This window comes from Astatotilapia calliptera, chromosome 18 (assembly GCF_964374335.1).
Source record: "Astatotilapia calliptera chromosome 18, fAstCal68.1, whole genome shotgun sequence".
NCBI classification, from domain to species: domain Eukaryota; kingdom Metazoa; phylum Chordata; class Actinopteri; order Cichliformes; family Cichlidae; genus Astatotilapia; species Astatotilapia calliptera.
Genome location: NC_137439.1, coordinates 12,221,069 through 12,237,917, shown reverse-complemented (window position 1 = coordinate 12,237,917; position 16,849 = coordinate 12,221,069). Strand labels below are relative to the sequence as shown.

Below are 16,849 nucleotides of genomic sequence, written 5' to 3'. Positions count from 1 at the left end.
CGTTTTATTTAAAATCTTCAAGAATTCTGCATTTTCTCTGCTCATGTGCTCTGTTGCCATAGCAACCAAGGTGAACCAAGTTTTCTGGCAGGTATCACTTTTGCTGACATTAAAGTGTCACTGGTTCATATCTTCTGACTGGAACAGTAACTCGACTGGAAAGATGGCAATGGGTTGAAAGTGAGGGGAACAAAAGAGGACATGAGATGGAGAAAATAAGAATGGTGGGCCAACTCACTGGCCCTCTAGGACCTGGAGCTGCCCTAATGAGAGATGCCACCAGTGTTCTGTATATACTTTCTGTCAGTGATTCCCGGAATACCGTTTACATGAGTTAAAATCATAGCTGGCGTAAAAAGGATATTTGGGCCAGGATTTGGAAGTTGTTGGCCTTCTGATAGGAGAGCTTTTGAATGATCACCTAATGTGTCACAAAGGAATCTGCTGTGATGGTAATGATACTGCAGCAACTTATCAGAGATGTGCGAAGTGCTGAAAGAGGAATGTATTTTTACAAATTGTGTTATTAAAGTGTTTATTCATCGTAAGGATTCAGACTGTTCCTGCAGTTTCCCACAAATTTTGTTGGTTTATTCCCTACACTCAGGTTGAGGGATCATATGATGATGATGATGAAGCTTTGATTGCACAATTCCAAGAGATGATGCATAAAATAGATATCAGCTGTTAATAATTTCCCGATTGCATAGCTGTTGTGAGGGCTGTACTCGTACTTGTGGGGACTGTGAGTGCTGTTTGTATAGTCGCTCATAAAGATCATGCTGAACAGTAATAACTGTTCTCTCCTACCTGTCAGCACATTGTGTTTTTCCACCTATAGCTAAATAAAAAAAATACTTCAAGTAGGACACCTATTATTAACAGCTGATATCTGTCCAGGTGGAGGCTAACCATTGGTGGAAGAGGGAATGAGGCCAGCTACAAATTGGGACCTGACTGGGCCGGCAGCCCCTCCTACTACTTCCTGTTTCCAGTGAGCTGCGCGTTTGGGGCCCTTCGTGGCGTGTGACAGAGCTGGGCTGCAGTAAAAACAGTTTAGAGAGTCGTATCTGGACATGGTAGCTGTAGGGGTGGGAAGCCGTTTCTTTTTCAACCTTTTTCTCCTGTTTCGGGTAGGGAGACAGGTTAGAGGTTTGTATTTTCTTTTGGGGTTGATTCACTATAGGTAAGTTAGGTCTGATTCATTTCCAGTGTGTTTTGTTTGTTGTTTTGGCCATGCCCACCCTGACGCTCGCCAGAGGTGTGGACTCGAGTCACATGACTTGGACTCGAGTCAGACTCGAGTCATTAATTTTATGACTTTAGACTTGACTTGAAAAAATGTTCTAAGACTTGTGACTTGACTTGGACTTTTACACCAATGACTTGGGACTTGAATTGGACTTGAACCGGTTTACTTGAAAAGACTTGATATTTTACCCCAAATATAAAATTTAACATGCATATTATATAGAGATTGAAAATGTGACGTCATTCACGGGTAGAACCGCAAAGGATTCTGGGAACTCGTGGCAAGAGGTACTAGCGCACACAGACTTTCAATTGAAATCAGTTATACAGCAATAAAAAGAAACACAAAAATGTCAAGAAGCTGTTGTATTATTAACTGCAATAGCCGGTCGCATGACAGCCACGGGAAGCCGACGGGTAAAGAGATCGGTTGTTATCGGATTACGTCGTTGAAGAGAAATTGTTCGAGCCATGTTTCCGAAGTAACAAAGACGCGACGGATGGCCTGGATTGCAGCCATTCAAAGATCAAATATAACGTCCTAGAACACTCCAGCTCACAGGTTACTCTGCTCCAAGCATTTCCACACAGGTCAGTCTGCTGTTGTAGTTAATGCGTCATTTTTCTTAACATAATTGGTGATATAGGTTACAAGCAAGTCTGGCGCTGAACAGAAATTGTCGCGCTATGCTCCTTTATTTATTGTGCATAAATAGTGAATTGTCCTGACACAATATTGCGTTTCGCTTCTGTTATTATGGTACACTGACAAAAACACATACTTTTATTCACAGGATAAAACGGGTTTTTTTGTATCACTAATTGCCCAGTAGGATTACAGCATACAATATTATTGTCACTGCTACATTTCTGTGATGCTACCAGAAATTATTTCCACTACTAATTAATTATCGTTGAGCTCAAAGGTCCTATTAATAAACGGTTAAGGAATGTGTATTTATGACGACGATTTGTGAGACTGGTAAACTTATGATATGTACGATGGTCTTTCGTTCTACTCGGTGCATTTCAAGGTCCTGCACCCATCCGTCGGTAAACTGTACCTGGGCTTGTTGCAGTGACCTGAAGTTACTAAACTTCATGAGTGTATGCACTCACTCCAAGAACCGTATAATTATAAATATGCATATAAATATGCTACGATGAGATAGCTGACTTCATCTAACTAGCAAATGTTGTCCAGGCTACTTTGGTGATGCAGTTTTTTTTTTAATGTGTATGATATTTTTGTCATGCGATTTTAAAGCCGGTCCTACAAGCGCATCCAAGAATAACATGCAGCTTATCTCAGAACTGTCGTGAAAATTATTCTTGGAGCTAGGTTTAATTGAGCTGCATTTTAAAGAGGTGCAATTTCACAATTTGTGTATATTTTCTAAGTTCACTATTTTGTCATGTGTTGAGAAAAACACAGATTTAAAAATTACATGGTCTAATATTTACATTTAGCATATAACTGCAACATGCTTTTGTTCGTTTTTTTGAATGACTCGAAAGGACTTGAAATTCAAAGTTTCAGACTTGTGACTTGACTCGGACTTTTACACCAGTGACTTGAGACTCGACTCTGACTTGCCTGACATTACTTGAGACTTGACTTGAGACTTGAGGATAAAGACTTGAGACTTACTTGAGACTTGCAAAACAATGACTTGGTCCCACCTCTGACGCTCGCTACCTGTCAAGTTAATAAAACGACTAGTCACTGTAAAGCTGTGGCTGTGTGATTAACTTCTTTTTATTATTTTTCTTGTGTTGCACTCCAGCCCCCCCCCCCCCCCCAGGCCGGTGTGTAACAGAGATATACCAGTTGTTGGATTTAGAGTGTCCCTTTCCCCGCACAAATAAACCAGTATATACTAAGATTTGTGGCAGACAAGTTGAGTAAGAAGCCATGTTATTAGTGCTGTGACTGTTAGTTTATTTGGAACGGCCAGAATTACTAACAGTTTTAAGCACAATGCCAGAGCTTTGTGGTTCACTTCTACAGGAGCATTTTACTGACCTTATTAATCATCTGAAATATAAAGAACAAAGCACCAAATATTTCTGGCAGAATGAATGAATGCACCTCCATTACTGTTATCTATAAGCCAGTTGTTGATCAGGATTCCATCATGGTCCTGTCAGGGATGAGGGGGCGGGAGGATGATGGACAGAACTAGCACACCTAAATGTATAGTGAGGGTGCACTGGGAACCTGTGGCAACTTCCACCTCTGCCAGAGCTTCAACTGCATTCCAAGGGAGGTCTGAGAAATTTAGTCCAAGTGGACCATGTTCTGCACCTCCATCGATGAGACTGTTGCAAGGAGCTGTGGCTGCAAGGTTGTTGGTGCCTGTTGTGGCCAAAAATACAGAACCAGTTGCTAAAGACCAGAGGGAGTTGTCAGGAATCTTATCAGGCTTGGTTAGCCTGTGGGACTCAAGAGGCAGCTGACAGGTAAAGGCAGGGCAAGCACAATGTTGCTCTGGCAGTGGGTGAAGCATAAACACAGGTGTGGGAAGAGACCATGGAACAGGAATTTTGGTCAGCCTGAAAGTGGTTCTACCGAACTGTCAGACAACTTATGAGGGGGAAGAAGTATTCCACATACACTGTCTACAGCTGCGGTGGAACGCTGCTGACCTTGACTGAGGATACAGTAAGACGGTGGAACACTTTGAGGATCTCCTCAGTCCCATACTGAAACCTTCTATCATGGAAGCAAAGCAGAGCATGAGAAGGAAGGGGGATTACTCTCCCATCACTGGTTGCAAAGTCACTAATGTGGTTAAACAACTACACAGTGGCAGGGCCCCTAGGATGGATCAGATTTGCCTTGAGTTCCTGAAAGTTCTTAATCTTGTAAGGCTGTCCTGACTGACATGTCTCTGCAAAGTTGCATTGAGGTCTGGAGCACTGGCAGACTGGGGTGGTGGGGTGGTGGTGGTTTCCTTGTTTAAAAAGAATTAGGAGGAACAAAGCAGTTTTTAAGAGGAACAATGAAGTTTTTAAGAGGAGCAATGGAACACTGGACCAGCTCTTTATCCTCTCAAGGATATTCAAGGGTGCATGGGAGTTTGCCCAGCCAGTCTACATGTGTTTTGTGGACTTGGAGAAGGCATTCGACTGTGTCCCTCGGGGTGTCCTGTGGGAGGTGCTACTGGAGTATGGGGTGTCTGGCCCATTGCTACGGGCCATTCGATCCCTATACAACCGTTGCAAGAGCTTGGTTCGCATTGCCGGCAATAAGTCGGATTCGTTCCCGGTGGGTGATGGGCTCCGCCAGGGCTGCCCTTTGTCACCGATTCTGTTCATAATTTTTATGGACAGGATTTCTAGGCCGGAGGCAGCTGACGGGTATCGACAGGCCAAGCGGAAAGCGGCTCGGGCAGTGGCTGAAGCAAAAACTCGGGTGTGGGATGAGTTCGGAGAGGCCATGGAAAAAGACTTTCGGACTGCCTCGAAGAGATTCTGGCAAACCGTCAGGCGTCTCAGGAGGGGAAAGCGGTGCTCTACCTGCACTGTGTATAGTGCTGGCGGAGCGCTGCTGACGTCGACTGAGAAAATTGTCAGGCGGTGGAAGGAATACTTCGAGGACCTCGTTAATCCCACTGACACGTCTTCCGAGGAGGAAGCAGAGTCTGGGGATGAGGGGAACGACCCGCCAATTTCTGGGGGTGAGGTCACTGAGGCAGTTAAACAACTCCTTGGTGGCAGAGCCCCTGGTGTTGATGAGGTCCGCCCCGAGTTCCTGAAGGCTCTGGACGTTGTAGGGTTGTCCTGGTTGACACGCCTCTGCAATGTTGCATGGAGATCAGGGGCAGTACCTGTGGACTGGCAGACCGGGGTGGTGGTCCCCATCTTTAAGAAGGGGGACCGGAGGGTGTGTTCCAACTACAGGGGGATCACATTCCTCAGCCTCCCTGGGAAAGTCTATGCCAGGGTGCTGGAAAGGAGAGTTCGTCCGCTAGTCGAACCTCGGATACAGGAGGAACAATGCGGTTTTCGTCCTGGTCGCGGAACACTGGACCAGCTCTTTATCCTCTCGAGGATACTTGAGGGTGCATGGGAGTTTGCCCAACCAGTCTACATGTGTTTTGTGGACTTGCAGAAGGCATTCGACCGTGTCCCTCGGAGTGTCCTGTGGGAGGTGTTGCGGGAGTATGGGGTGTCTGGCCCATTGCTACGGGCCATTCGATCCCTATACAACCGTTGCAAGAGCTTGGTTCGCATTGCCGGCAATAAGTCGGACTCGTTCCCGGTGGGTGATTGGCTCCGCCAGGGCTGCCCTTTGTCTCTGGTTCTGTTCATAATTTTTATGGACAGGATTTCTAGGCACAGCCAACTGGCGGAGGGCTTTCGCTTTGGTGGCCTCAGAATCTCATCTCTGATTTTTGCAGATGATGTGGTTCTGTTGGCTTCATCGGGTGAAGGCCTCCAGCTCGCACTGGAACGGTTCGCAGCCGAGTGTGAAGCAGCGGGAATGAGGATCAGCACCTCCAAATCTGAGGCCATGGTTTCTCAGCTGGAAAAGGGTGGAGTGCCCACTCCGGGTCGGGGATGAGTTCCTGCCCCAAGTGGAGGAGTTCAAGTATCTCGGGGTCTTGTTCACGAGTGATGGGAGAAGGGAGCCGGAGATCGACAGACGGATTGGTGTGGCAGCTGCAGTAATGCAGACGCTGCACCGGTCCGTCGTGGTGAAGAGGGAGCTGAGTGTAAAAGCGAAGCTCTCAATTTACCGATCTATGTCCCTACCCTCACCTATGGCCACGAGCTGTGGATAGTGACCGAAAGAACGAGATCGCGGATACAAGCGGCGGAAATGAGCTTCCTCCGAAGGGTGGCTGGCCTCTCCCTTAGAGATAGGGTGAGAAGTTCAGCCATCCGGGAGGGGCTCAGAGTAGAGCCGCTGCTGCTCCACATTGAAAGGAGCCAGCCGAGGTGGTTCGGGCATCTGACAAGGATGCCCCCTGGGCGCCTCCTGGGTGAGGTGTTCCGGGCATGTCCCACCGGGAGGAGGCCCCGGGGCAGACCCAGGACACGCTGGAGAGATTATATCTCTCGGCTGACCTGGGAACGCCTTGGTGTTCCCCCGGATAAGCTGGAGGAGGTGGCTGGGGAGAGGGAGGTCTGGGCCTCTTTGCATAGGCTGCTGCCCCCGCGACCCGGCCTCGGATAAAGTGGATGAAGATGGATGGATGGATTTCTAGGCGGAGCCAAGTGGCAGAGGGCTTTCACTTCAGTGGCCTCAGAATCTCATCTCTGCTTTTCGCGGATGATGTGGTTCTGTTGGCTTCATCGGGTGAAGGCCTCCAGCTCGCACTGGAGTGGTTCGCAGCCGAGTGTGAAGCAGCGGGAATGAGGATTAGCACTTCCAAATCTGAGGCCATGGTTCTCAGCTGGAAAACGGTGGAGTGCCCACTCCGGGTTGGGGATGAGTTCCCGCCACAAGTGGAGGACTTCAAGTATCTCGGGGTCTTGTTCGCGGGTGATGGGAGAAGGGAGCTGCAGATTGACAGATGGATTGGTGTGGCGGCTGCAGTGATACGGACGCTGCACCGGTCCGTCGTGGTGCTTTGGCTGCTGCCCCCGCGACCCGGCCCCGGATAAAGCGGATGAAGATGGATGGATGGATGGATGGATGGATGGGTGGCATCATAATGCCATAGTTGATGCCAATAAGATGGTTCCCATAATGAAACTAGCCTAGACTTTAAATTAAAGTCATCTGATCTTATCTTAAACTTATCTACAACAAGGTATAAGACCTGTTGTTGCAAATTCAATGCCAGGCCTGGAATGGGCCTAAAAAAAGTGGCCCTGGTATTGTTGATCCAGGTGACAAACCATGATTGTTGATCCAGGTGACAAACCGTGATTATTTAAAAACCAAACAAACAAACGGACAAAAAAAAGACAAAAATTATATTGACCCATCAGCCCAGATTACCAGTCCAACACTGGTTCATGCATTATCACCGTGGTATTTAAATCAGTTTTCTACTTAGAAAATAGGATGTTCTTATCACCTTATCTAAATAATTAGAACAATCTGACACTTAATTTAGGCACACCAGTAGAAACAACACATACTTGGTGAAAGACATTTTCTCATTGTTCCACTTTCTGAAGACAGTTCCCAGTTTGGGAACTATTCATTCTGATGATATTTCTACATCATTCGGAATGAAGCTGCTGAAAGAGAAGAGATCGTGTCTGAGACTGATTGATGTATCCCCTTTTTTAGGGTGTCTATGCTATTGTACTCAATGGATATAACCCCCCCCCCCCCCCCCCAATAATTATGAAATGTGAGTGAAGTACTGCAGCTCATCCCACCCACAAGGGAAAGGAAAAATAAAAATGTATCATTACTTTATCTTAGGACCACCATTATCATGAGATGTATTTATTTAAAACATTGTGACTAAATATTATGAGTGGGTAATGACTATTTATTACAAAAGAACATATTCTGTGTGTAGAGTACATTACACTTTAAGTTGCAAGTATTCAGATGACGTGTGAAGTGTATTTACATGTCAATCTATTATGTAAATATAAACAAAATATTATGTCAAAAATGACAAAGAACATTTTCAGTTTTTAAAATAAGCTTTATTTGAATTTTAAAGATTCATTTGAAGTCATATTTCCGGGATTTACAGCTTAGAGTTTGCATGGATAGCGATGAAGGGGTCCTCATCTTTGCCACTGATCGAGAAGGTGGCACGGCCATCACTACCAACACTGACCTGCTTCCCAGTGCATCTGCTTCCTTCCTTCTGACCAGAAATGACATCACAGTAGGTGCCACCAGGCAAGCCTGTGTTCAGGGTGACATTCAGGTCCCTGAAAGCGAAAATAAAGTCGTAAGAGTGCCATAATTAAACTTCATTGCCTTCTTGTATTTATTCTGCTTTCAAGACAAAAAAATAAAATAAAGCAATATAATACCACCTGGGCAAAGGAAGGCATTACATATCTGGTAAAAAAAAAAAAAAGAAAGAAAAGAAAACATAAATAAAAAGGGATGCAGTTCATTTTTCTCATTCTCTGTTGAGAGAGTTTTACTGACTCAGCAGTCCAATCTGCTACCAAAATAATACAGTGCTGGTGTGGAGTAACAGCAAAAGTGTACTTTAAAGACATTTCATTTCCAGATGTCTTTTGTGGATAATATGATAATTCTATAGATCCTATAATAATAATTATATAATAACTAAAATTATATAATAATACTTATTATTAATATTATTATTATTATTATTATTATTATTATTGTAGTAGTAGTGTAGTAGTTGTTGTAGTAGTTTTTATTTATTTTTATATATAATTAATAGTGCTCTTTATGAAACAGAGATCCCTTTCTAATAAAATAAATAAAGGCTTGAAAAACTACAGACATTTTTGAACTAAGCTTTTTTAAATTACACACACACAAACAAAGAGAACATAATCCTTACCAGTTCTCATTGTTAAAAACGATGAAACCACGGTTACCACGCCCAAAGGCAACCTGGTTGCCCTGGTTGTCCCACCAGTTGGAGTGAGGCTGTCCATTGACCACATTACGGAAAGTGACCATGTTACTAAATAGGAGAAAGGACAAATTACAATCATAATACATGATATCTACAGTTTTGATGGTCTAGCTGACAAAGCAGAACAATGTGAATTTGCATAAGGTCAGTGTGCTTTCTCCTGATTTCTGTGGACTTACGTGATCTGACGCCATCTATGCTCACAAACCCATCCATTCCCACAGGTCTGGTCAGAGTTGATAGTAACAGGCTTGGTTGACCCATCACCATTGCTGGGGGGTCCAATCCAGTCATTCTTATCCTATTATACAAGCATTAATGAACGCATTCAACAAAAAAGCATCTAATACACACTAGATATTGCATTATACTTGTGAACATACTTGTCCGTTTACAATGTTGCGGTCCCACCGATAGCTAGACATGACCCTGGTTACACCGTAAGGGTGGGCAAGCATGTAAGCAACAGCCATCTTGTAGAGCCTGGGGTCCCAGAATGTAAGGATGGATGCACCGCCAGCACCATGGCCTCTTTGGTTATCATGGTTGTCAGTGAAGACGAGAGCATTCCCGTTAGCCATGAAACCCCATCCTTCTCCCCAGTTCCTAAATACAGCAAAGAAAAAAGAAATGTATTTTTATTATAGTTGATCTTTACTAAGTCTGTGTTCAGACCAGTACTTAAGATAGAGTTTGCACTGGTTGCTCTAACCACACTTAAGCCTAATTTTTGCAGTGCTATTGCAAAGCAATGTGGTATCTTGATAATTTGCTACATTCGATTAGGAGCAGCCATGGAGGATCAAACAACAAAAGAAGTGAAAAAGACATGCCAAGCATTCTAATCTGATAAGAAGAAAAGAATTCAACTAGGAATTACATAGATCATTGTCCAATGGACTTGTGTACTTCAGAAAGAAAAAGACATGGGGAAAAGTAATCAAGGTAAAGCAAAAAATAAAATAAAAGTGGTGTTGGGGTGAGTGCCAATGATTAATATAACAAGTATTTATTGATATTTATGGCCATGATTCACTACATGACTTCACTGGGTTCATCGGCAAGCCAGCCAGCTGATGGGTTATGGTCTGACATTAACTGAGAGTCCATTAATACTTGAAATGGATGTATCCTGCACATGGTAAAGCAAAATTTCCCTCCTGTAAAATTCTGCTCCTCAAAAAGTCAACATATGATGGATGTGCATTTGACTTTAACTTAACTTAAAATGCAACCAAATTGGCTGGCCCCTGCACATTTATAGTAGTTTCTATGAGTTTGTTTTTCCTTTACAAAGAGCATTGTTAAGAATGACATATCTCTGTTATATCTAAAAAAAAACAAAAAAGAGAAAAAAAACTTTTTTATTAAATTGTGTAATATTTTCCTTAGCTATACCAGTAGAAGCAACACATACTTAGTGTAGGAAAGCTTCTGGTTGTTCCACTTTCTGAAGACCTCTCCCAGTTTGGCACCATATTTAAACTCAGTCACTCTTCCAAGGCTGACATATTCATTGGATGAAATAGCCTCACCTCCCAGATCAATAACCTAGAGCGAAAAGAAAAAACTGATACTATAGTCTGAAAAGTGAGAAGGGTTTAATAAGTAGTACTAAATTATCTAATGATGTTATTGCAAGAACTGTATATGTTTCAAACCGTCACATATTTTAGTAAAGAAAAAAGAAAGAAAGAACAATGCCAGATGATGGCATCTATTTGTACAGATTCTTATTTTGTGCAGTGCTGCTGCAGTTTAGGCAGACTCACCTGAGTGGCATCCCCAATTACCCCTCACCGGTTTAAAGTGTGGGCTAACTCCTGCATTATTGTTGTAGTTGGTATGTGTTCAGCTGGCAACTGGAAAGCTGCAGCTGTGTGTGTTTGCAACAGCCAGCAGCAACTTGAGTGTTAATATCGAGATGCTGAAAAGCATGTGAACATCATCGGGTCTGCATTGGTTATGTTACAGTGGTGCCAAAACCCAGGACTGGGCCAGCAAGGGAAGAAGCTGCCCAAATGGCAGCCGAGCTGGTGGCCACGCAATGGGGGCAGACGGCGGTGGGAAGAACTGCAGGACCAGGTGTTGGTCCCTGGTCAACACCGCCGCCAGCCCTATCCACGACCCGTGACGGCATGGGAACGGAGGTCCGGACTGTTCCAGCGCCCGTTCAGGCCCCCAGGGTGAGGCCAGCCAGGACACAGCCTGCCTCCGCACCCGTCACCATTCCTTGGGAGAGAGCGGCAGGTGCCTTGCTGTGGCCTGCACCTGTTCCTGCTCCCCGGAAGAGAGCCACCGAGCAACCACCGGCTCACGCACCTGGAGGTGCGCGAGGGTCCTGCTATGCCTGTGATCATCTGTGCTGGCTGGTCCACACCAGAGGCCAGCACACTGGCTGGACCTGTCCTATCTCCACTAGAGGCGAGCGCGTGGTTAGGTCCCGCGTGTATTCCGCCTGTCGAGCTGCCAGTGAGCCTTGGCTCGTAGCTGCCGCCACTTGCCATATGGGTGGTCCCCAGACCATCTCCAGGGCCATCGCTGGACATACGAGCGCAGCCCTCAGACCCACCTTGTCACCTCTCCCACTGAATACGCGGGCGGCCAATTGAATGGACACCTCCCTGTCGCTGGGGCAGGGGCAGCGGTCCAGGCTGATTCCCCCTCCCACTCACAGGGGTCTGCGGTGCCACTGCAGGGGAGGTGGATGCACCTGATCATGCCTTGCTGGCTTAAAGTGTGGGCTAACTCCTGCGTTATTGCTGTTGTTGGTATGTGTTTGGCTGGCAACTGGAAAGCTGCCATCACCAGTGTGAATGGGTGGACGACTGAATGCAGTGTAAAGCGCTTTGGGGTCCATAAGGACTAAGTAAAGCGCTATACAAATACAGGCCATTTACCATGTTACAGTGCTATTCTGGTCTCTGCAAAACAATAATTACATTAATGTTTCCTGTCCTGCAAGATAAAATATGAACCAAGATCTGTTCTACATTTCAGTCACATATAAAGGACATGTAAACTCTAAGACTTATCAAATCCTACGATTTCATGAAAACTGAAAAACATGCTTAAGTATTTATTTATTTCACCAAAATGTTTTTTTTTTAAACTTACCTCCTGATAGATGAAAGGTCTGGAGCCACTGGGGAACCACTGGGTGTTAAGGTTTTTCAGACGACCATAGACAACGCTCAGATCACCAGGCCACATGTGTTTGCAGGCATCCATTCTGAATCCAGCCACGCCTATGTCAATAAGCTTGTTCATGTACTCGGCCACTTTACCCCTAACGTATTCTTTCTCCAGGGAAAGATCCAGCAAATTATCCAGACGGCAGTCACGTACCTGTAACAGTTAATATTTTATTCAGCATTTGGACCCAAGAAGAAATTTTACCAGTGGAACTTGGTGCACTGGTGGCATCCAATCTTGGTACCACGCTGGATTCACTGAGCTCCAGAATGCAACCATTCTGCATGACTATGTGCCTGATTTTAAATACCTGTGGCCACGGAAGTGATAGGAACATCTGAATTTAATGATTTGGATCCGTGAGTAAATTAAGTAAGAGTTACTTTTGGCAGTATAGTGCATATCATATGTGATGGATGACAAGGAATAAAAGGTGTTTTGTAAAAAAAACAAAAAACAAAACAAAACCTATAGATCTCAGATCACCAGTGTAATCTGTAAAAGAAATAAATGATCTTTTAATAGAAAGAATGACTGGAAATACATTTTGTCACAACAACTGATCTCAAATTATGCAGAAAAAATTATATCACCAAAAAGAATTATATTGTTTGTTGCCAAATAGCTCCTCATATCACTCACCTTGTGGGGTTTTTGAAGACCCCCCAAAAAATAAAAATAAAAATAATAATAAAAACAAAAACAAACAGCAACAAAAGTAGTAAACCATTTTAATATTTATTAAACTACTGACCTAAAAATGTTCCAGTTGTATCGATCTTCACACTACACTTATCATGTACAAAACAAGTAATAATCTAATTCAAAACTGTATTCAGAGGTTGTTTGGAAATAGAAAGAAAAGTTTCTTTGCTTAGTGAAATGTCGTTTTAAAAGCAATGTGTTGAACTCTACACCCTTTCTGTACATTACCACCCCCCACTACCATACCACCGAAAAAATAACAGAAAGAAGTAATGATTAACTCAGACAGTTGGTAAAAGATTAAACTTTTGGATAAGTATTGATGGATATCCTCTACTAAAAAAATGTCTCACATTGTTTCTTGATAACATTTCTTACCTGATATTTGTCACCATAGTTCTCAATATTGCCACTCGAAGTCTTGCATTTTTGGTCATTGAAGTCCAAGGAGGAATAAGGAACACTGGGGAAGTCTCTTTTCCCAGCATCAAACCAGCTTCCACATGAAGAGTGGGTTCCCGTTCCACTGAAGGTTTTACACATGTGGTTGATAAGGGTGTCTACGTAGATGTTAACCTGTTGGGATTTAATAATTGGTGAGGATGCAGTTCACCACATCAAAATTTGTGTCCAATAACTTAGCAGTTTCCTTGACTTTTCTTGCATAATACGTTCAAATACAGTCAGTCTTGTAAATTGTCAATCTTTATTATTTTGTTATTAATTGCCAGTCAGTGTTTTTACAATATTCATTTTCCAACTTGTTGTTTTATATAATCATACACATTTACAATGTGCAATCAAATGCAGATAGGTCTTTCATGCTTATGACTCGGTCACAACTGTAATTTAGTTTACCCCAACTTTGTTGCATCTGGTGATCATGTCTCTCAGTTCTGCCTCACTGCCAGATCTTGAGCAGAGCTTGTAGCTAACTGGCTGGTATCGCTGCCACCAGGGCCTCCATGGATCGCTCACTAGAACGTGCTCATGTGGAGGAGAGATCTGAGCAATAGATCAGCACAAACATAATACAGTCTGAATGATAATTCTATTAATTAATTATGGTGATAGAAGATTGTTACTAAAATTGTCACTAAAGACGTTATACTGATACTAGTATAAGTGGAAAAATCCGTTGATATAACATAAACTGTTACACAACAGAAAAATACATTTGACTTGCCATGTTCAAACAGATTTGATTTTAAGGAACTTAGTAAGTTTGAAATCTTAACTCCTGTGGTCAAATCTCACCAAACCTGCCTCTTTAAAAAACAAAAAAAACAAACACTTCCAATCAGAATATGCAAAGTAGTCCATGTGACAATCAAACAGGGTAAATTCTACTGGTTGGATAATTCTAGTATGTGGTAGTTATCACTTTGTTCACTGTTTCATTGTCAATTCTTTCATCTTTCGTAATCTTTATAGTTGCATCTGTAGTAATTTTGCAACCATTTCCTGCATCTTGTCCAAAGGGGTGGACTCTTTTGAAAATAAGTTTAAAAATAATAATAATATACATTTTTGAAAATAAAACACCTTTCATTTAGTTATATATCAGCTATACATACCTGAACTCCACCAAAACCTTTGGGACCCAAGAAGCGTTCACACTCTTGAGCAATGTCAGCCCAACGCCACTCAAACAGGTGGACAATGGAAGTCCTTCCATGCTTAAAGTTTGGGTTGTGCTGGGCAAGGCTGAGCCCAAAGAGAGCTACCAGGATGAACAACTTCATGCTTTCAGTGGACAAAAAAAACAAAACACAGTCACACTGTGTCACAGTGTATTAACTGTATTTATACCCGCCCAGGCCAATGGGAGACTGGTAAATCAACATGGAAACGAAACAGGTGCATTTTTATCACAATTCCCTGGTTCCATTTTAATCAGCTGAATGGAAGAAGATGTGACACAATTCTGTGACTGGAACCACAAAAATATAAGGGGCACATAGTACCCAAAAGGTTATTCAAACAAGGGCCATGAAGATACCTTGATATTCTCACACTGCTTTTGTGTAGCTTGTTTTTGTTTAGTTTTTCTTTAATTGTGTGTTTTTAGTGTGTGACGATGGGAGTTATTTGTTAACTCCCAAGTAAACACACTGAACACCACTTATTTTATTTGAAAATCTAAAATATGGAAACGTAAACATGTAGGTAATTACATAATGGTATGACCTTGACAGGTGGATAGAGCAGTGTTTCCCAACCTTCCCAGCCATGGCACATATTTCCAATTTGGAGAAATCACCCACAAGATTTCCACACCACAAAAAAAAAAAAAAAAAGTCACGAAAAGCATATTGATAATTTTTTCCTGTGCTCTAAGTATAGCGGAAATAGTTCAGTTTGTCCCCAGTATACGTTTTTTGCTTTCTTCTGACCACTACTCATGCTCGGGCCCTCATCTGGGTCGGAATTTTCTCCAGGACCCAGGTCAGACTATTTCATTTCAAATATTTATCTATTGCAAATAATCTTTGTCGGCGCAGCTGATCATTTCTCATGGCACACCTATGTGCCGCGGCACAGTGGTTGGGAAACACCGGGCCAGAGAGATATTACAGTAGCTGTACAGCTACTGCAGTGCACTCAAATAACCTAACACATTAATTAGCTACAAAACCTATTAACATAACAGGGTATGCAGCTGTGTCCAAAAGAAAAATAATAGAGACACTCCATTTCCTATGAATTGATTTTGTATGCATTTTTTCAGACTGGAACCACAGAAATATAATGTGCACACAGTATTCCAAAGACTACTCCAAAGAACTTGGGAGTCTCAGACTGCTTATGTGTATCTTGATTTTCTTTTGTTTTTCTTTATTAAGTGTTTCTAGTGTGTGATTATTGCTTTTTGAAAATAAGTGTTTATTTTTTTCTTTTTGAAAAATAAACACACTGAACAGTATTTATTTTAAGCAAAATGTGCATAATTACATAATAGCATGATAGTCTTTGACAGTTGTGTACAGAACTATTTACGGTTTTTACTATTCAGGCAAACAATTAAATAACATGTTATCCGGTTATTTAGCTGTGTACAGGAAAATATTAGCAACACTCCTTTTTGTATGAATTTATTTCGACAATGTGACAACATTATATTTACATTGGGGGGGTTTTTAATCACACTTTTATACATATTTTTGAATTTGAATTTGTTTGTACTTTACAAATAATTTAGCAGTCCATTTTCCTGCTCTCGTGACATTTAACCTGTCTTTTTGTTCAAAAATGTCTTTTACTCTATTGGTCCCTATGCAATTAATTAAATTATTGGTTTACTAGTGTCTAGTCTAGGGACTTGAGGCACAATTTGCCCAAATGCGATTTGTCCAGCCAAATCGGGCTGGACATGTGCTGCAGCGATTGTGAAGTGGAGACTGCAGCTGCCGAGAGTCCACTACTGCTGAACCTTTGAATGGCCGAAAAAACGGATCTTCCGATGTTTTCAGCTAAACTGCTGGACGTGCTGATAGGCAAGAAGTGAAGCAGCTCATGGCGGTGACCATCAGGTCAATTGCCCATCAGGGGAGAGCAGACACAATCTGACCACTACTGGCACACTTTTTTCACTGTAAGTTAGTGATGTGCGGATTCCTCTGATACCAGTCATTTATGTTCTAGAATCAATTCTCATATTAAAATATCGATATTTTACTAATTTAGGATAAATTTGTAGTTTATCATTAACAGGAACACAGTGGAAAGACACTATATCATTCGGATTGTCTACATTGGAAGGAACTACTTCCTCTTCCGCCTTTCATAGCGATGTGCAAAATACGGCTGTATAAATGTGTGGCATCCCCTGGCGTACGCACTAGTGATGGTAAATTTGATTCTTTTTACTGAATCGAGTTTTAATGAGTCACTCACCAAAGTGAATCGAGTTTTTTGAGTCATTTGATTCACTGAGTCAGTCGACCAGAGAGTGCAAAAAATGTACATTTTCACTCAAACTTAATTTGTTTCTCTTTTCATGTAAATCCTACTGCTAAGATGAATGATTCTAAAAGAAAACAACTATTTTATAGAGCAAAAAAGAGCAAAAACATTTCTAAAATTAAGCAATTTCCTATCAAAATTGCTTAATAAACATTTATTTTATTTTATTTTATTTTATTTTA

General features: G+C 42.4%; 1 protein-coding gene across 1 annotated transcript; it reads right to left on the bottom strand.

Annotated features, from left to right (window-relative positions):
* Window positions 1–7,853: 7,853 nt before the first annotated feature.
* On the bottom strand, window positions 7,854–14,461 carry LOC113011057 (alpha-amylase-like). Its single transcript, XM_026150425.2, has 9 exons — window positions 14,279–14,461; window positions 13,560–13,706; window positions 13,080–13,277; window positions 11,919–12,149; window positions 10,219–10,352; window positions 9,185–9,407; window positions 8,981–9,102; window positions 8,724–8,849; window positions 7,854–8,109 (listed from the first exon to the last, which is right to left on the bottom strand). Exons 1-9 carry the CDS (start codon window positions 14,444–14,446, stop codon window positions 7,920–7,922), a joined length of 1,539 nt encoding a protein of 512 aa, XP_026006210.1. The 5' UTR covers window positions 14,447–14,461; the 3' UTR covers window positions 7,854–7,919.
* Window positions 14,462–16,849: the final 2,388 nt, after the last annotated feature.

Excerpts from the sequence above, each read along its gene's own strand:
- LOC113011057 (XM_026150425.2), bottom strand. The coding sequence starts at position 14,446 with ATGAAGTTGTTCATCCTGGTAGCTCTCTTTGGGCTCAGCCTTGCCCAG. Across the intron at positions 13,707-14,278 it reads AAGGTTTTGGTGGAGTTCAG|ATCTCTCCTCCACATGAGCA; the intron begins GTATGTATAGCT and ends TCTATTGCTCAG. Across the intron at positions 8,850-8,980 it reads CATAGATGGCGTCAGATCAC|TAACATGGTCACTTTCCGTA; the intron begins GTAAGTCCACAG and ends TCTCCTATTTAG.